Here is an 18,899-nt window from a genome sequence, read left to right on the forward strand (position 1 = left end):
CCTCTCTGAACATCTTACTCGGCAACAGATGTGCAGTTGGGAGGCTCTGATTCTGGCTGAGTCAGAGTTTATGAGTCTGTTCCAGCCCGTGCGCTACATGCCACGGGCATCATGTCGGTCAGGTTGTACATCAACCTGCTGACAAACGGAGAAGGACAAGGAGGGGGTGGACGGGTCACTCAGTCCAGAGCAGGGCCAGCTCTCGGGGGGCAGCCCAGGAGACCTCAGGAGAGGAGCAAAGGAAGGACCTCTGCCTTAGACACTCCAGTCGTCCTTGATGAGACCCCAAGGAGCCTGTTGAATGGGGACAGGACAGCAAAGTGCAGAGCAACCTTGGGGACGCTGACCAGCAGTCCGTTAGGTACAACGTGTCAGCACACTTCCTGCCTTGTAAAAAGACAGAAATTCAAATTTGTTCAACTCAAGGAATGTTTGTTGAGAGTCTGTTGTGTTCCACGGCAAAGCATAGTCTCTGGGAAGATTAAAACTTACTCAGGGAGACAGAAATTTAAACAAATGAATGCCATTTAGCATCATATGTCCTGCAGAGCAGGTGGGGAAAGAGGTGTGGTGAGGACAGAAGACGGGGTGCCGTGGCCAGATGACACCGTCACGAAATCAAACGAGGCAACACAATGAAATCTCAATTCCTGTTCCTGGAAATCAAGACAAATTATACAACCATGGTCTGTGTTTCCTCGGACCAGAAAGACTTGGATATCAAGAAGCACAACAGAGGTCGCATTTTCCTTGAATTCTTACCACCTTGTTCTATTGTTTTTCCAGCCAGTAATGCAGGTTAGCATGCATGCACTTGTGCGCACACACACACACATACACATGCACATATGTACATACACACACACCACGACATGAGGAGAAATAGACTCATTCCCCTGATACAGTGATACACACACATGCACACACACACACACACCAGGACATGAGGAGAAATAGACTCATTCCCCTGATACAGTGATACACACACACGCACACACACACGTACATACACACACACACCAGGACATGAGGAGAAATAGACTCATTCCTCTGATACAGTGATACACACACACGCACACGCACATACACACACACACACCAGGACATTCTCCTGCTACAGTGACGAGCTTTTTTTTCTTGCAGCTGCTAAATGCCTTTGGAGAAGTGAGGCTGAAATTTCAGCTTCAAAAATATCACAGTTGATGTTACTTAGAACAGCTGGTGGTTTCCACCGCTCGGTCCCTGGTGGCCACTGTTCCAATTTGTGGCTAGCCTTGTCTTCAGACATCTCGGGGCAACCGGAATACGACAGGATGACAGATCGTCCTCTCAATGGATACTGACAAACAAATTAGTGCAAAGATGCTTTTCGTAGCCGACCAGATGTGTTGAGTTCTATCATATGGAACAAGCAATGAGAAACTGTCCAGGCCCATCTGTGCCTTCTATTCTTTATTTATCTCCTCCCTCTCTCTCTTTCTCTTTTCTGTCTCCCGGTGCACTGTTATGAGACACAAAGTGCTGAGTTTACGTGTGCACTGAATGGACAATTTGGGAAGCTGGCCTCACAGCTATGGCTGAAACTTTCCTAGGAGATGATCCAGGGAAATTAGGCCAACCAGTGATCAAGCTCTCCAGGGGCACATGAAAGTCATTTGTGACCTCCCCCCCGATCCTGCCACCACCATGAGAATATGAAGTTTTATCACAAGGCCGTACACTCCAGGAAGAGGCTGCAGAGTAAGCAATCTGCCTCTGTGAGATTTGGAACCACGGCTCCAACATAGACCCACCTGGGATGCACAGCATGTGCTCTTGTCCATGGACAGAGTGTCCACTAGACTAGTGGGCCATAACCCTGGACTCCGCTTACTCCTAAGTCCCATGAAAACATTTTAATATTCTCCTGCATTTCTCAGTGACAATCAGTCAACAGTCTTTGAGGCCCGACTGTGTATCTAGAACCCACTGGTATGAAGACGTGTGTGAAAGAGGAATTGATGCCCCACCTCCAGAAAAGCTGAGCATCCCCTTGTGGATGGGGAACACTGTGAAAGCCCGGCTGGTGCACAGCATCCTCTGATGAGGCTGGTGAGGCTTGAGACCATGAGTGTTTCAGGAGAGAGGAGGACGGGGAGGTTTCTAGGAGCTCATGCAGGTCCTAGAGAGGACCCAGGCATAGAGCTCAGCCTTGAGGAGTGAGTGGGACTCAGAGGAGTGGGAGAAAGTAAGCAGCAGCAACTTCAGGTGGGGAGGCGAAGAGCGGCGTGAGCAGTAGCCCGAGGCCAGGAGGCTCCTGTGTCCTGGGGCCTCTAGCTTGGGGGAGGAGGCAGGGGTGTGGCTCGAGAGGCGGGCTGCAGCCAGGGTGGAGACCTGCAGGGGGTGGGGGGCCAGGATGCTGGGCGGAGAAGGGGCTGGTCCAGGCACCATCACTGGCTGTGAAAGTTGGCAGCCAGTGCCCCGGGCTCTGCAGGACAAGTAGACAGCCTCGTTCTACCCGTGGCTCCGGATGGTCAAGCTGTGGGGCTCATCACCGACAGAGACCAGGAGGGTGGGTGTCGTTGTCCTGCTCCAAGGGGCCACTTGTCTTTACTCATCACAGGACCCCTGCGGGGATGAGTGAGTTCACTGCTGCACCCCCGGGGTGTAGAATCACGTCTGGCCTGAAGTTGTCAATGAATATTTTTTTCAATACATGAATAAGATTCTGTAATCAAAGGACCCTTGTGAGGATTGTTCCAACCCCACATAACCCCTGAGGCCCCCAGACTCCCACAGCTTTTAGAAATAGCCAACTTTTACCCAGAAAAATCCATTGGCTTGCTTGACGTCATCGGGTAACAACCCTGAAGTTAAAACTGGGTCCCTTGAGTGCCATTATTTTAGTTATGTTGAGCATAGCTGGAGTTCAGATCCCTAAGTCCTAGCAGGCCCCCTGGCCTGGAAACCAGCACCCCACGCAAATCCTCACAGGAGGCAAGGACTGCAGAACCCATGGGCATAGGCATGTGCTGTTCTTGACCGTGAGACTGGTTGGTCTGTTCAAGCTGCTATAACAAAGGGCCCCAGCAGGGGTCCTTCCCCACAGCTCTGGAGGCCCTGGATCCAAGATCAAAGCACCACAGTGTCTGGTGAAGTCCCTCCTCCTGGTTCACAGACTGCATCTTCTCGCTGGGTCCTCACATGCAGGAAGGGCAGGGGCTCTCGGGATCTCGTTACAAAGACACAGATCCCATCCTAGGGTTTCCACCTTCACAACCTCATCACCTCCCATGAGATGAGGCCCCCCTCCTGACACCACCACACTGGGAGTCAGGTTTCCACATATGAATTTAGAGGACTCAGACACTCTGTCTGCAGCAAAATCTGACTCCACCTGAGTGCAGAAGGTTCCTTTTGTCTGGATTAGATCAAGGCAGGTCCCAAGTGGTATCTGAACCCATTCTTTCTCCACCCTAATGACCTGGCCATCATCATTGGCCTTGACTTTTTTTTATTGAAGCGTAAGTTGATTTACAATGTGGTGTTAGCTTCTGCTGTATGGCAAGTGGCTCAGTTACACATATGTGTAACCTTCTTCATAGTCTTCTCCATTGTGGTGCATCACAGGAGACTCGGTGTGGTTCCCTGTGCATAAGACCTTACAGTTTATGGGCTCTACATCTAATAATTTGCATCTGCTAATTCCAAACTCTCCATCCTTGCCTCTCTTCCCCAGTCCCCCTTGGACTGGGGAACCTCAAATCTGTTCTCTATGTCTGAGTCTGTTTTGTTTCATAAATATGTTCGTGTCATATTTTAGATTCCACATATAAGATATGTCATATGGTATTTCTGTTTGTCTGATTTACTTCACTCAGTATGACAATCTCTAGGTCCATCCACATTGCTGCAGGTGGCATTATTTCATTCTTTTTTATGGCTGAGTAATATTTCATTATATATATATAATATATATATGCACCACATCTTTATCCATTTATCCATCTGTCAGTGTACGTTTAGGTTGCTTCCATATCTTGGCTTTTGTAAACAGTGCTGCAGTGAACATAGAGGTGCCTGAGCCTTACTGAATTAGAGTTTTCTCCAGATGTGTGTCCAAGAAAGTTATTGCTGATAGTAATTGTCATTTTAGTTTTCTGAGGAACCTCCATACTCTTTTCCATAGCGTCTGCACCAATTTACATTCCCACCAACAGTGTAGGAGGATCGCCTTTTCCCACACCCTCTCCAGCATTTATTGTTGGTAGACTTGTTGATGAAGGCCGTTCTGAGCAGTGTGAGGTGGGACCTCACTGTAGTTTTGACTTGCGTTTCTCTAACGGTGAGTGACGCTGAACTTCTATCTGTGTGTTTGTTGTCATTGGCCGTGACTCTTGCTAGCGCTTTGACTGGAGGTGGAAGGTGTGGGGCCTTGAGTGGTTCCCCTGCACAGAGGGAGGGGGGATGCAGAACACAGCAGAGCGGAGAGCAAGGACCCGGGGACTCAGATGCCAAGACTGCCCTCTCGGTCTCCTCTGCACTGACCCACTTGGGGTAGACGGGCAATGCAGGCTCCCGGGGAGGAAGGGAGGAAGCACCCATGCCTCGGGACCGTGTTCTGGTTTGTCCTGGGCGTAAGCCACAGTCCTGGACGTGGTCCTCCGTCCTTTGCAGCCGGGGTCCCGAGTCCGAGGACACTGCCCTCCCCTCTCGCTGCTCTGGGTCCTCTGCCTTGTCAGTTGATCCTCTTTCTGAATGATGACTGCCTGCCATCAGCCACTGGGGGTTTTATTCTTCATCGTAAAAAGATGTAACCCAGAGGCCAGCTTCTGTTTTGTAGATAGAGTCGGGAGATCAGCCTGAACTCTAAATCATATAAACCTCTTATGATGAAATCCCCTCGAATGTCAACGTGCAGTCTTGATAATTAGATAAATATGCCCGCACTGGTTACCAGCTAGTGACGGATCTAATTATGTTATTTCCCATGACTGCACTGGTCTGACACTACCTCATCAAACATCTGTCTCTGCCACTTCTCGTCAGCCTTACACAGAGCTGTCGATGTAAAAACACTTATAAAAGTAACTGCTCAAACAGGAACATCTCCAGGCAGGACTCATGAAACAGAGAAATGGCATAAGTTGTGTGCACCAGGTTAGAGCTGCAGAAGGGGTTTCCTGCTGATGAGCAGGGTGCAAGACTTTTAAATATTATCATTCACATTTCATCATATAGCGAATGCTCCTGCCTAATTGCTAAATGTTTTCTCTTGTGCTTAAATTCCATGCCACAGATTATTTAAAAATTGACTTTACAATATTTATTTTACTTATCTTCTCAAGCCAGACCAGGCTTAGCCCATAGATTTTGTGAATTATTAATTTTTAAAAGCAATTTGTGCTACATTTTACTCTTGGATAATGTCCAGAGAGACACTGATTTCTGGCCCACAACTTAGAGAACTGAATCACTTTGATGCATCTTTAATCTGAAGAGGCTTAAAGCGAGCACAGCAATGTTGTGCAAAAGCTAACGAGTGCATAGTTGACATGTAGATCCAGCGATGAGAGAGGAGACTCCTGCTTCGGCAGGTCGTCTGAGCGGGAGCCTTGGACGTGGACCTCACCAGTTATCTGACAAAAACTGCTTGGAGGGGCTATAACAGAAGTTAACAAAACCGTGGTGTGCACAGCACCATTGCACACCATGACCCAGCCTCCAGACTCCCTGTTCCCTTCAAGGGGTGGCTCCTGGCTCCCCTAGAACCCACCCCACTTTGGGAGCCCAGATAGACCTCCTACACTGATTTTCTCCTCACTGCTTAAGTATATTATAGTGGGGGTCCTTCTCCATTCACCAGATTCTATCGATGCATTTAAATCATATACGAAATCAAGAGTCGCTGCCCAGACACAGTAGCCAAATGTGTCGCCTTGCATTTTTGTGTGTATGCAACCCCCTGCTTCCTCCTTGTTTTTCTTAAAACCAGTGCTGTCCACATACCTATCCCCTTAACCTTATTTGCCCCAAATCCAGTGTTAAGGGAGAATCTATTTCTTCCAGGGCTATGTTGTTACACTTACAAAAGGAGTATAGGACATACATCAACTCAATCAAGCAAATAACTTTTCCTAGTCTAGTTTTATCCTTTCCTGAAACTGAATCACTATTTTTAATGTTAATAAACAGCTAATCCACTCAATTGAAGCAGCTTTTTTACACAAAATCAATTTGATGAAATGGTTAAGGAAAACCAAACCAAACAATCATTTTGTGACATAGCAGCCTCACGCACAAAAAGAGTGCTTTCATTCTCAGTTGGTGTCTCCACATTCCCAACTGTACTCTCCAGCTCTGACGAGGTGAGGTGTCTGCCCATCTTTCATCCCCACACTCTCCATGTATGGGCCCTTCCATCCATAACTCTGCCCACCTACCATCCACTCATCCTCCAGGCCCAGAGTCCTTGGCCCCAGGGCCTGCTGCCCTCCTGTAGGCTCTGGTCCCGCTGTCTGTGGGGTGGGTCCCAAGTGGGGAGAAGTGGGACAGGCTTGGAGGGGAAAGGGACTATCAGCGTCCCTAAGAGGCCTGCCCCTGGATGCGGTTGCCATAGTGATGCTCATGCTAACTCATGGGAAGCTGCTCCTTCTGTAGCAAGGGGAGAAAATGAGGGCGCAGAGGGTGACCGGCTCCCAGGGGCTGAGACGGGGCATGGCTCCACAGTGGGACCAACAGCTATGCCCACATCTCCTGGGGACCAGTGGACCTGCCCAGAGCTGGAGCTGGGCACACCAACACTGCCCCACACCAGAGCCTCCAGACCCTTCCAGGATGCGTGCACAGGTCACTACCATTGGGTCTGCCCACATTCACTTGGGTAGAAGGCCTTCTGGGGTCTTTGTGCATGGACTCAGAAGTACGTTCTACTGTTTTGGACAGTTTTGAATTTATAGATGAAATAGCTCTAAAGAAAAAAGAACAATTTTGAAGCAGGAGCAGAGTCCCAAACCCACAGAGCTAAACTCAAGTTGGCTTAGATTTGCACACAGATATTTTACATTCATTTGTTCAGCAAACTCTCCTTCCAGCAAATGTTTCCCATCTCCCTTCTCAACACACTTGCATGGTCCAGGCGGCAGCGGACAAGCCCAGCTCTTGAGGATGTTTTGCAATTTTGCTTGAAGGCCCGAGGGCTGCCCTAGGCCTGACCCCCATGGAGGGACCACCCCCCCAGGTATCCCAGCTCACAGGAGGCACTGGGCTCGCTGAGAGAAGGGCGCTCGACCGGGCACCTGCATCTCAATTGTTGCCTTCACCCCAAACACCTGCATGGAGTCCTTGACAATTTCTCAGAAACAAGAATCCTCCTCAAAATTCCTGGTAACTCAACCAGGACAAAGTAGAAACAAAGGTGTCAGCCCTGTTGAAGGCTCTACTTCTGTCGTGTTTCTAAATCAGTTCCAAGAAAAAATTGTTCTGAACAGGAGTTTTAGAGAATTTACGTAGAAAAACGGCACTAGCAGCAATGAAGAAACAGACTCGGCTCTTCTGCTTTTCTGAAGGCAAGTCCCAGGTGGTACTGAGCCCATCTTTTCTCCACCCAGGGTCCCACCCTGGTGACCTGGTCCCCATCACTGGCCATGACTCTTTTATTGAAGCATTGTTGACTTACAATGTTGTGTTTCTGACAAAGCAGAAAAACAATAGCTGTTGCTGCAGAATTGATTCTGTTGAGCATACAGGTGACACTTGCTGTATGCAGGCACTTTCACAGCCCTGGGAACAGCCCTTGCATTTCCCCAGAACTCACAATTCGCAGGGTCTGTGGGCTGAGGACTCTGCAGACATGGTTGCTCTGCAGAAGCCGTGAATCAGAGCCTGAATGTGAGTGTGAGCAAATCATGTAATCCTGCCTTGCCTCGGTTTTCTTATTGATGAGAAGGAGGCAATACTAGCAGCTAATGACTGCCCCGAGTGTTAGTTGAGGTGATACAGAAAATTGATGTTTTACTCCTTCTTGAGACATAGTCGATACCAGTAACACCCAAATAAGCAGCATCAAGCCTGTTACAGACCCTGGGCCGGGGAGGAGGTGGGGGGCTGTCCTCAATCAACTGGTGCTGTACCCAGGGTCTCTGAGGACCTGCCGGGAGCAAGTAGGAAGGCTCCCCGGGGATGGAGGAGGCAGGTCAGGGGCTCTGCAGCCCCACTCAGCTTTAATGCCAGGACTTGTATGTAGAAAGCTTCCACCTGAGATTTAGCTTAATGTGGGCAAAAAGAGAGGTAGGGTTCAGCAAGTTCTTGAACAATTTTAATGAGAAGAACCGGTAGAAAAGATCTGCTCCAGGGCTTAATCTACTGCTTCCTTGGGGATGAGAGAGATGGTCCTAATATATTTCTTTCCAGCTCAGATTTGGGGATTTCAGAACCACTGTCCATCACTTAGCCTCTGGGGGTCTGGTCAGCATCCTTTAGGTCCATGGATTTTCCTGAATCAGCCAAGTCTGTCTCGGCAAGTGGGGCAGACGCCAGGTCCTGGGCGGCTCACAACTCTCAATGCTGCCCCCAAGGCCCACACTGCAGCAGCTAGAGATCGGATCACTGAGTCCTGCGATGACATGTTTTCACCAGGCGCACGGGTGTCCAGAGTGGCATCGTGCGTCCCAGTGCCCTGGCCTGGCTCTGTCCTTGCCACTCTGATGCATGCCAGCAGTGCAGTGACAGCCCGCGGGGGCAGGGGGTGGCTCTGTCTTTGTGGCATTATTGGTCATCTCGAGACTCAAGGGCAGGCTGTCAGCTTACTGCCTGGGGACCAGACACACAGACCATTATCACTCCCGAGCATGTCACAGAAGAAGGGCCCACACACTCAGAGACGTGTCCCCAGGAGCTGGCCAGCCTCAAGGAAGCTCCTTGGTCAGGTGCCTGGCACGCAAACTCTCAGGTCCCAGACACAGTGACCATGAGCTACAGTGTCCACACAGCCATGATCCAGGGGTGTCCTTGAACTGGCTTGGTTCAAAGAAAGGGTTTGCCTCCTGTTTGTCCTCGTGTTGAAACAATATGCTTACATTTTGTTTAAATGCAACTTAGGAGGTTGTCATAAGGAAGGTACCGAGAAGCAGGAGCCGGTCAGCAGGAAGGCACCTCATCCGGGGTGCCCCCAGCCTCCGAGCTCCAGAAGGGGCATGGTGCCCTGTTCTCTCTGAGCCCTAAAGGCAACCAGACCCCAGACACACGGGTAGCTGGGGCTGTGACACTGCCCCTCGCTCGTCTCCAACCAGCACCACTGGGACGGGAGCTCCACAGGAGCCAAGGAGCCGAGGAGGAGGTGCGGGCCTGAGGCCAGTGCTGCTGACGCTCCATGCGTGACACACGGAGCTCTGGGAGGGCCTGGGTCTCAGCACAGAGTAACACGGGCTCTCCTGCCAGCAGGAGCCACGAGAGGTGTTTGTCGGCAAGGCTAGTGCCTGATGAGGCAACCATGGAAACCCTCGATTCTGCAGTTCTTATCAGAGCCCCCACATAGAGAAGCTTCCAACTGAAAAAGCAGTGGTGCGAATCCACGCCCCATCCCTGTGTTCGAGTGTCACTCCAGCTCCCAACAGCCCGCCCCAAACAGTTACTCTGTATCGTGGGGCTTGACTCCAAATACACGGAAACAGGTTCTCAGGCAAATCAAAAACATGCATGTGCCACATCTTACTACCAAACTGAGCCGAATGCAAAATAAGAGCATTAAAATGAGCCTCACAAAAACGAGGGACTCGCAATGTGTCCCGGTCTCCGGCCATTGTAACACCTGGTGCGTCTCCCCCAGACAGACGAGCACGCAGCCGCCAATAACTCAGGGTGTTTTATCACTGTGTGTCTGCAGGCCAGGCATCAGATGGGAAGACACTCTTGAAACAGAATTAAATAGTTTTAGATCTAATTTTACCAGCCTGAACCAGGTTGCAGATTGATTTTCATGGCATCTAATAGAGAACACACACGTGCCCCATCTTATAGAAAATCCATCTACCACACTGCTTTCCACCCAGTCTGCTGCTCACTAGAAGTAATAAGAAACTAATATTTCACAAGCAGTGTGTCGTTCTGTAAATGGCATCATGCTCCAAAGGAGCCAGGAGCCGCCCATCAGGCAGCCTAGGCCCCTAGGCCTTGTCAGTGCCGGAGCCGCCCCATCCAGACCCTGCCCGAGAGCGCCCAGAGGCGTGTGCCCACAGCCCATCTGCCCCAACACTCGCCCCCTTTTCTGCTCGTGTCTCCTATTCCTGTGTTCAGGCCTGCCCCCAAATCTGGGCAGTGCTGGGCTGTGCCACACAACAGACATGATAATCTCGCTGGACGACCTCTGCCTCCTCCATCACCAGTGACGTCTACACTGGCCCGTGTGCTGGTCACAACAGAGCGTCAGGAGGAGAACGCGGACTCCACACACACAGGCCTGATCCCAGTGTGAATACACACCTCAGACTCTACACAAGCCTGGGTGCAGTGCAAACACACACCTTTAGATGAGGATTTCTTTTTTTTAATTTAGATGCACTTTCTTGCCAACAGTCCCTGTCAGTCACTTGTCAGTCCTTTGAGCCCACTGTTCGTGTGAAGTGCAGAGCAAGATCTCGGGGGAGCTGGTGTGGTTTCAGGTGCCCCTCCCCCACTTCCCAAAATAATGCAGGTGTAGTTGGACCTGATGAAAATGTTGGGGGCAAGCGAGTGCGGGGACACTGGGGACCCATGTCCGGGCCTCAGACTGTCTTGGATGAGCTTCCTGTCCTGCCCTTCTTCTCCCCCTACCCCCTCTCCCCTTCCCACTTTTTCCTTCCCCCCACTCACCATCCAGAACTTTTATGTTTGCTGCCCTCGGGCCCCCTGGGCCCCCAGTTCAGAACCAAGGCTCCAGGCCCACAGTGAGGGGGGTCCACCCAGACCTAGATGCCAAGTTCCAGAACTGCCCAGAACCTCTGCACAGGGGCCCTCAGCCGGCCTGGCCCCCACCCCTCTGACCCAGCCCAGACTCACCTTTCAACACAAGAACGCTTGGCTCTGGGGTGTACCCTAAAGGGTAGGTGCTGTCATTAGTGGTCAGGTCACCTCCAGTGAGATGCTGTTTCCCCCACCTCCTTGAGCCCCCTGGACAGGACAGGCTCCTCACACTGTTCCTTCTTGGCATCAGTATTGATTCTGGGAGCAACTAACTCGCATTCAATAAAGATCTGCTGAGTGAATATGTTAGTGTGCCCAGTGGCTGGAGGTCAGGTGTGGGCAGGCCCGTCCTCCCGAGGCCTCTGCCCTGGACACATGGACACCGCCTTCTCCCTGTGTCCTCATGCAGCCGTTCCTCCATGAGCGTCTGTCCTCATCTCCTCGTCCCGGTCACAGGGGATCACGACCCACCATCGCGGCCTCACTGTACCCTCATCACCTCTTACAGGCCCATCTCCCAGTGTGGTCACATTCTGAGTCCTGGGGGTCAGGACTTACATGAATTTGGGGAGGACACCGTTCAGCCGATACAGTGAATGAGGAACAGACAGGCTGGCTGCCAGTTTCAAGACCAAGCTCATGATCTTATCCTCTGGGCATTACCAGCTGAGCCCGGCTGGTGAGAAGCAGACCCTCTCGTGTCACAGGCCCAGAATCTTTCTCTGCCTGAACTCCCAGCTCAGAGATGGCAGCTTGAACAGTCTCTTAAAATTCATGTTCCTGAAAATCAGCGAGAGACGTCTTGCCTCCCCCCTACTGCCTGCACGGAGGTTAATTGTTCTCTGGCTTCCCGGGCAGCCCGCCTGCTCAGGCTTGTCCTCGTCTCTGTTTGGATAGAAGCATCAGTTTGCGACACACCTGTGCTGGGGGAGCAGACATGGCAGGAAGGAAAGTGGGTCAGGCCTGGGGGCCGTCTGTCAGAGCAAGTCTGGGGAAGAGGAAACACAAGGAGGGAGCACAGAAAGAGCTGGGTTTATAGCCCGAAGGTGCTGACCACGCTCTGACGCTTCCAGCTGTCACCGAGCTGTGTGGACATGGCCGCGTGTGGCCCATGGACGCCAAGGACAGAGCAGAAACCTCACTCCAAATGGCTGAAATAGGGCAGGACCAAGTGCTGAACTGATCTCATTTTTAAAAATAACCTGTGAACAATTTAGTGCTTCTCAGGAGGCAGAGGAAAAGATCAAATCAGCAGGCATTTTAGCAATTATGGTTTTTAGCAAAAACAAAAAGTAACATGTTTGTTCCAGCAAACATGTTCTTTCATATGGGTAGATTTTCCAAGTAACTGACATGGACTCCTGCCCCAAAGGGTTTTTCCTAAATTTTCATCTTAATTGGTAAAAATTGTTTCATAAACTGTTGATAAACAAAACAGTCTGTGAAAACAAACACAGAGTTCACAATAGTATGGTCCAAACCCTTAGACCTTTGCACGACTCCTCAGTCCTCGTGGGTAAACTGAGGCTCCACGGCTGCAGGGCATGTGACAGGGCCTGACGCTCCTAACCATCCACTCACACGGGCTCGTTCTCCCTCTGTGTCCATGTGTCCAAGGACAGCCCCAAAAGGCCTTTTCTTTGGCCTTGTCTTCTTAAAGCCCTTTAAATGAATTTGAGCTTTCAAATCTACAAAGTAAGCAAAAGAGAAAGCGAAAACCCCAAGCCCTGACTAGGAGGCCTGACTGCACATACAGTTCACTTTAATATCTGTCACCTCGGGCTTCTCCTTCCTGGAGTAAATCATGCTGATGCTCGCTTCTCAGCGTTTAGTTTCTTGTCCAGTCACATTTTGTATCCTTTATTATTTTTAAATAATTGAGATATAATTTGCACACAAAGAAATGCACAAAGTGTGTGTGTCACAGTCCAGGGGCAATGCACACCCGTGTAACACATGTCTCTGACTACATGTGGGAGGTTTCATGCTCCCAGAAAGACCCTCGCCCTTCCAGCCAGCCTCCCTGGCCCTAGTGTAACCTGTGTGTGACCTCTGCTTGACTCATTGCCAAGGGGGGCTGTGCCTTTTCTGGGATCACAAGGAACCTTGTCTTTTAAGCCTGGGTTTTTGCACAACATGATGTTCTAGAGATTCATCTGTGTCATAATGTATCTTAATCCTCAATCCTTGTTATTGTTGATCTCAGCCACAATAAGAATTTAAAACAGTCCATGTTCACATCCTTATGTTACCAGGCCCTTGGGATGCTTCCCAATGAGAGCTGCCTCGAGTAACATTTCTGCAAATGCTCTGGCTCAGGTTTCATCTTGAACGAATATATATGAATGAATGAATGCATTCTTGAAGGAATATATATTTCATTGATCTTGTGACCATTTTCATTATGATATAAGATAGAGATCAGAATTCACTTTTTTCCAAGATGGTGTATAGTTTTTCAGCACTGCTTGTTAAAAAGACTTTCTTTCACCCCAACGAGAGACTCAGACCTTTGTTGAAGGTCGGTTGATCACACAAGTATGATTCCATTTCTGAACTATCCACTTTGTTCCATTTTGTTCCATTTTTCTATCTTTATGTCATCACCAAATTGTATTTCTTCTTCATTATCAATATTCTCAACCAACGTGATCTCATGCATTTCCAGGAAGTGGCTTCTGTCCCACACGTGCTCCAAAAACACACGAAATCACTTCAACACGGGCCAAAGCCATTTATTTTGCAGTTGTTTGCACTGAGTAATAAGGTTTATAATACAAATCTCCTGGATCATTCATTCCATGTAGCTCATTGAAAATGCCATGATACTAATGACCTGAACATCCCCCCAAATCACTCCTGACTGGAGGCTGGCCTGCATGCTGTCCTCACAGGGGCCTCTCACACAGAACAACTTCCGGCTGGTTCACAGGGACGCCAGGCCTGAGCTGAGAGCCACAGACCCATCCGCAGGCAGGGATATCCAGCCGTTCAGCTGCTTTCCCGGGAAAAAGGCCCCCTCCTTCCTCTGACTCCCCAGTGAGAGGCCGGGAGCCCTGTTTACCCGCTGCTCTCAGCAGACCCAAACCATCCAGAACTGAGAGGAACAAAAGCAAGGCCTCTATTTTCCATCAGTCTGCGACCTGCATGCAGCCAGATTTTCAAACGACTGTGAGAGACACGGAGACAGAAGCAGCTGGGCACTGGGGCTCTGCTCACCGGGAACCTGCAGAAGTAGATGCCTCGACAGGCCTGTGTGCAGGAAACAACCACAAAGAAGGCACCAACAGCAAATAATTTGTCTTGGAATTTTTCTGAATAGAAAATGAAGTTCCTCACCCTTTTCCCCAGTGACCTTCGAAAGACTCGGTCTGAGGGAATTCCCTAGCATCCAGTGGCTAGGACTCTGCGCTTTCACAGCACTTTGATCCCTGGTTGGGGAACTAAGATCCCACAAGCTGTGCACTGTGATAAAAAGAGAAGACTCTGTGTGTCCTTCTGGGAGTCGCTGTTTCCCACCGAGAGTACATGTGCTATCAGGGTAACTACTTCTCCCTCCTGAAGCATCCCACGAGAGACGGTACCCAGAGTCTGGTGAGCTGACTCAGCATCTCTGAGGCTTTCTGCCTGGCTTGTCTGCCTGGTTTCAGCCGGCCTGAAATCCAAACCCATCACACCAGAGGAGTGGACCAATGAAGGGCTAGCATTACCAAAAAATCCACAGGATGTGCAGTTAAACCTGAATTGCGTTTTATTTTTTTAATTGTAGTAAAACATACAAAATAAAAAAGGTGCAGTATTACCCGTGCTCCAGCATGTAGCTCAGTGAGGTTAAGTACGTCTCTATGCTATGCAGCCACCACCACCTCCACGTCCAGCTTCCTCCTTTCCTCAAGCTAGGCTCTGTCTTCACTCACTGACCAGCCCCGTTTCCCTCCTCCAGCCCCCGGGGGCCATCCTCCCGCATGTCTCGGTGATTTATACATCTCTAGGGGCCTCACAGAAGTGGTCACGCTGCTTTTGTCCTTTTGTGCCTGTCTTCCTTGGTTAGCACCATGTCCCCAAGGTTCACCATGCTGTAGCCTGCATCAGAATCGCCTTCCAATTCAAGGATGAATAATGTTCCCTTGTGTGTACAGACCACATCCGTCCATCCGTCCATCTACACTTGGGTTTCCTCCCCATTTGGCTGTTGTGCGTCACACTGCTTTGAACATGGGTGTGCTGTATCTCTTTGAATCCCCCTGTCGATTCTTCTGGATCTACACCTGAGTGGAAATATGGGCTTCCCAGTGGCTGCACTGTTTTACACTCCCACCAGCAGTGCACTGCGTTCTGATTTCTACACATCCTCACCCACATGTATTATTTTCTTGGTTTTTTAAATAGCAGCCAGCCTAACATGTGTGAGAGGCTGTCTCACCCTAGTTCTGATTTCCGTTTCCCTGATGATGTTGAATATCTGTTCACGTGCTTATTGGCCATTTGTGCATTTTCCTTGTAGAAATGTTTATTCAAGTCTTTTGCCTTAAATTTGCATTTCAGATAAATAATAATTTTTGTAGCGTGTATATGTCCCACACAATATTATAGCGATGTACACAGAAAAATATCTCTCATGTATCCAAAACCCAGTCTTCACTAGATGTCTTGAATTTTTATTTGACAACTCTGGCCACCCTAGAAATGGAGGACTCTGATGGATGGAAAACCATCTCTAAGTATTTCATAGTTTGTCTAAGGTGAGCTCTGAAATGGCTTGGTGTGTTTTGTGGGTGTCTGGCTGGGAGCACTGTTTATTAGAAAATTGTAATTTCATTTCAAAATGTTCCAGACTAAATCATTTGAGCTTCACACTCATTCTGGAATATTACTGGGCTCCTTTAATGAAATTATAACTCAAGAAGAGATTTCATTCCCACACAATTGGCACAGCCGCAAGGGTGGGAGCGGGGACTTCCCTGGCTGATTCCTCTTGTTCAGTAGAATGAAGAGGGAGCAACCTCCTGTATTTGAGTTATTTATTGTTCTCTGAGTGAGCATTATATTGTTGCCTGTCCCTGCTGGAAACAACAGCTGTTAACAGGCTCCTGAATGAATTTCAGCATGAACTGCCCTGGCCTCTGGAAAGCCCAGCTAAAGAGAAAGCAGGCTCAGAACAGAAAGAGAAAGAGAACATTCCGGGCCTGGGTCTGGAGTTGGCAGCACAGCTGAGGTTTCCACAGAAGATCGCGGAGCTGTGCCCGGAGCGGGGCTCTTGTCTGAGCACAGAGCAGGCACAAGGCAGCACCAGGCACGGAGGATACAGAAAGTGTCCCTGACGGGGGCCCTGGAACCCCCAGCCAGCAGGAAGGGCAGGGGTGACCTTGCGGTGACCTCTGACACACAGAATGAGCAGCTGCATGCTTCCATCCATGGTTTCGTAAGAACATGTGGTCTCCTAAGGTCACGTGGAAAGTCAGGAACGCTGCAGCCCTGAGGGTCTGAGCAGAGGAGCTCTGGGGGCATCAGGGCTGAGTTCTCCTGTGGACTCACTTATGGTTGGGGTCAGCGTTCTGAAATAGGGAGTCTTCCTTTTGGTCCCTTCCTTGGTTATTCTCTTATTTCAGCCCTTGGCCTCTGTTTAGAGGGAATAGCTGAGCCTGTTGGTCCCAAGCGCCAACTCGTCCTGGGTTCAAGTTGCTCTCTGTGCTGCCCCCAGGGGAGTCTGCAGCCAAGACCACCTCTAGGGCTGCAGGCAGGGGGCTCCCGAGCTCCTCTCAACACTCGATAACCGCTCCCACTTCAAAGGACCCTCCACGCCCTCAGCCCTGCTCCCTCCTCCTGTCCCGCATCTGCTCAAACACACATCGAGTATTTGTTACAGTTTTGAGAAGTCCTTTTTTTTCAAGCACTTCCAGTCCACAGAGAAAGGTCTCCACCTCCAGGGAGGAGGGTCGTGGCTCTGTTTGCAGGACACTTGTTTAGCTGAGACAGCTCTCAGTCTGCCTCGCTTCTCTCTGAACTAACCTTGGTGTGCAGGTGAAGACTTCTGGTTTTGAGGGACATGGAGATGCCAAAAATAAGAAAATAAGAAAGATGGAGATCATAAAGTTTAATATTGAATGGAGAGGGGAATTTGATAAAATGCTGTCCGAAATTCAGTAACAGACTAAACCAAAATGAAGAGGGTAAAACCAAAATGAACTTTCAACTTCCCATGTCCAAATCCCCAGTAATGAGAATACGTGAAAGCACTGAGTTTTCCTGAGACTTGGTGTCAAAAGTGCATTTCCTGTTCTTTTCTTTCCAGACAAAGTGAGCATGTTGTCAGCCTTCATCGCTCCCTTCAAACGCCTGAACCCTGGGGCCACGCACGCAGAGGATGAGGACAACCTCAGTAAGCAGCTCCTTTCCCAGAGCCGGGGTCCCAGCCCCCAACCTGGGATCCCACTCGGGATCCCACCCCACCCCAACAGTGGTAGGAAATCCAGGCAGTGACCATGTGACTGAGAACTCCAGGCATTGCAAGAAAAGATACTAGTTCTCTTGGACCATCCCTCCTCTCTTTTCTTTGCTTTTCCCTCCAAACCAAAAAGAGAAAGGAACGTGAACACAGCCTCTTTGAACAATATGTCCAGTTATTTAACAAGGAAAAAGCTGGATGGGTGCCTGCTGCTGAAACTGCATTTGGCCTGTGAAACTGGAGAGACATCAGGGCGGGGGGGCGGGGGGGCAGGGGGGCCGCAGATCTGGACAGCGCACCCCCCGAGGAGACCAGAGCGGATGGCCGTGAGGGGAGGGAGCGTTGGGTGCGTGTGTCGGGCAGGGCAACCCTCTCGCTTGAGGCAGGAAAGCGTGGAGGGTGAGATGGTCCACACAACCAGAACACGTCTTGCATTTCAGTGTTATCTGACAGGTGGCCACCTTTGCAGCCAGAGTCAGGCATGTGCTTGTGGGAGCAGATGGCATGCTGATGGTCACTGAGGCTCTTGGGTGGGTGACCAAGGAGCAATGGGTGTGTCTACGGGTTCATCGTGGGGGTCCCCAAGCCTGGTCTCGCAACTGGCACAGGGCCAGGCTTTCTGGAGGCGGAAGCACTCTAGCCCTCTTTTCTGGGGGTCCTGGAGTTTCCAGGAAATTCATCGGGAATCCCAGCTCCTGAAATAAGCAGGGGAGTTGGCCTGGGCAGACCTACCAGTATCTGCCTGCCCTTTCCTGCTGTTTTCAGAACTGCATCTGACTCTGCTCTGTGTCAGGGGTCTTGTCCTTTACACATGTCCCCCAGCTCAATCGCACAGTAACCTCCAGGCAAGAGCTGCCAAACCCAGTTTCCATCTTCAGGAAATGGAGTTGAGGCAGGTGGAGGGGCTGCCCAAGATCACACACACTCACTGTGGTCGTGGGGGACTTTGACCTCTCACCTGTTTGACCCAGAGCCACAGAATGACCACTGTCCTGCCCTGCAGCTTCCCTGACTTCATGCAGCCTACTTGGGAGGCCGTGTTGGGGGGAGCTGAACCCCTAATCTGCCCATCTGCAGAAAACATGAGTGGCATCACCCCCAGAGCATGTATCAGGACGTCCTGGGAGACTGCACTTCTACCAGCTTTTATTAATTACCGATCAACGTGGGTGGGGTCTTCCTCCACACTTGGATCTGCCCAACTCACTTTAAACTTTGAGGCTGACAGAGCTAGGATGATGACCAGAGGGTGTGGATGCGATCTCAGGCCAGGAGGAGGGCAAGCTGGTCCTGCCGGGTGGTTCCTCCAAGATAAACCTTCTCCTGAGAGATTCAGAAGGCGGCTGCCACAACAGCCGCTTTGATCACACACACTGCCTCCCCCATCCCACATCTGGGAGATCAGTAAGAACATGGAGAGCTCCCAGAGAATTTCCGGGCACTCTGCTGTGGGCTCCCGGGGTTGAGCTGTTACTCTCTCCATCTTTACCTCCAGTTTGGGATAGTGCGGGTTATTCCCGTCTCTCGGCCCAGGTGC

General features: G+C 50.3%; 1 protein-coding gene across 1 annotated transcript in view; it reads left to right on the top strand.

Moving 5' to 3' along the window:
• Positions 1-18,899, top strand: part of ADARB2 (adenosine deaminase RNA specific B2 (inactive)) — a 236,151-nt gene that overhangs the window by 149,111 nt on the left and 68,141 nt on the right. Inside the window, exon 2 of the mRNA XM_068987813.1 lies at positions 17,210-17,296. Within this exon, the coding sequence (XP_068843914.1) occupies positions 17,210-17,296 (87 nt within the window). The remainder of the gene's footprint in view (positions 1-17,209; positions 17,297-18,899) is intronic.

The sequence above is a fragment of the Capricornis sumatraensis genome, chromosome 15 (genome assembly GCF_032405125.1).
Source record: "Capricornis sumatraensis isolate serow.1 chromosome 15, serow.2, whole genome shotgun sequence".
Taxonomy (NCBI): Eukaryota; Metazoa; Chordata; class Mammalia; order Artiodactyla; family Bovidae; genus Capricornis; species Capricornis sumatraensis.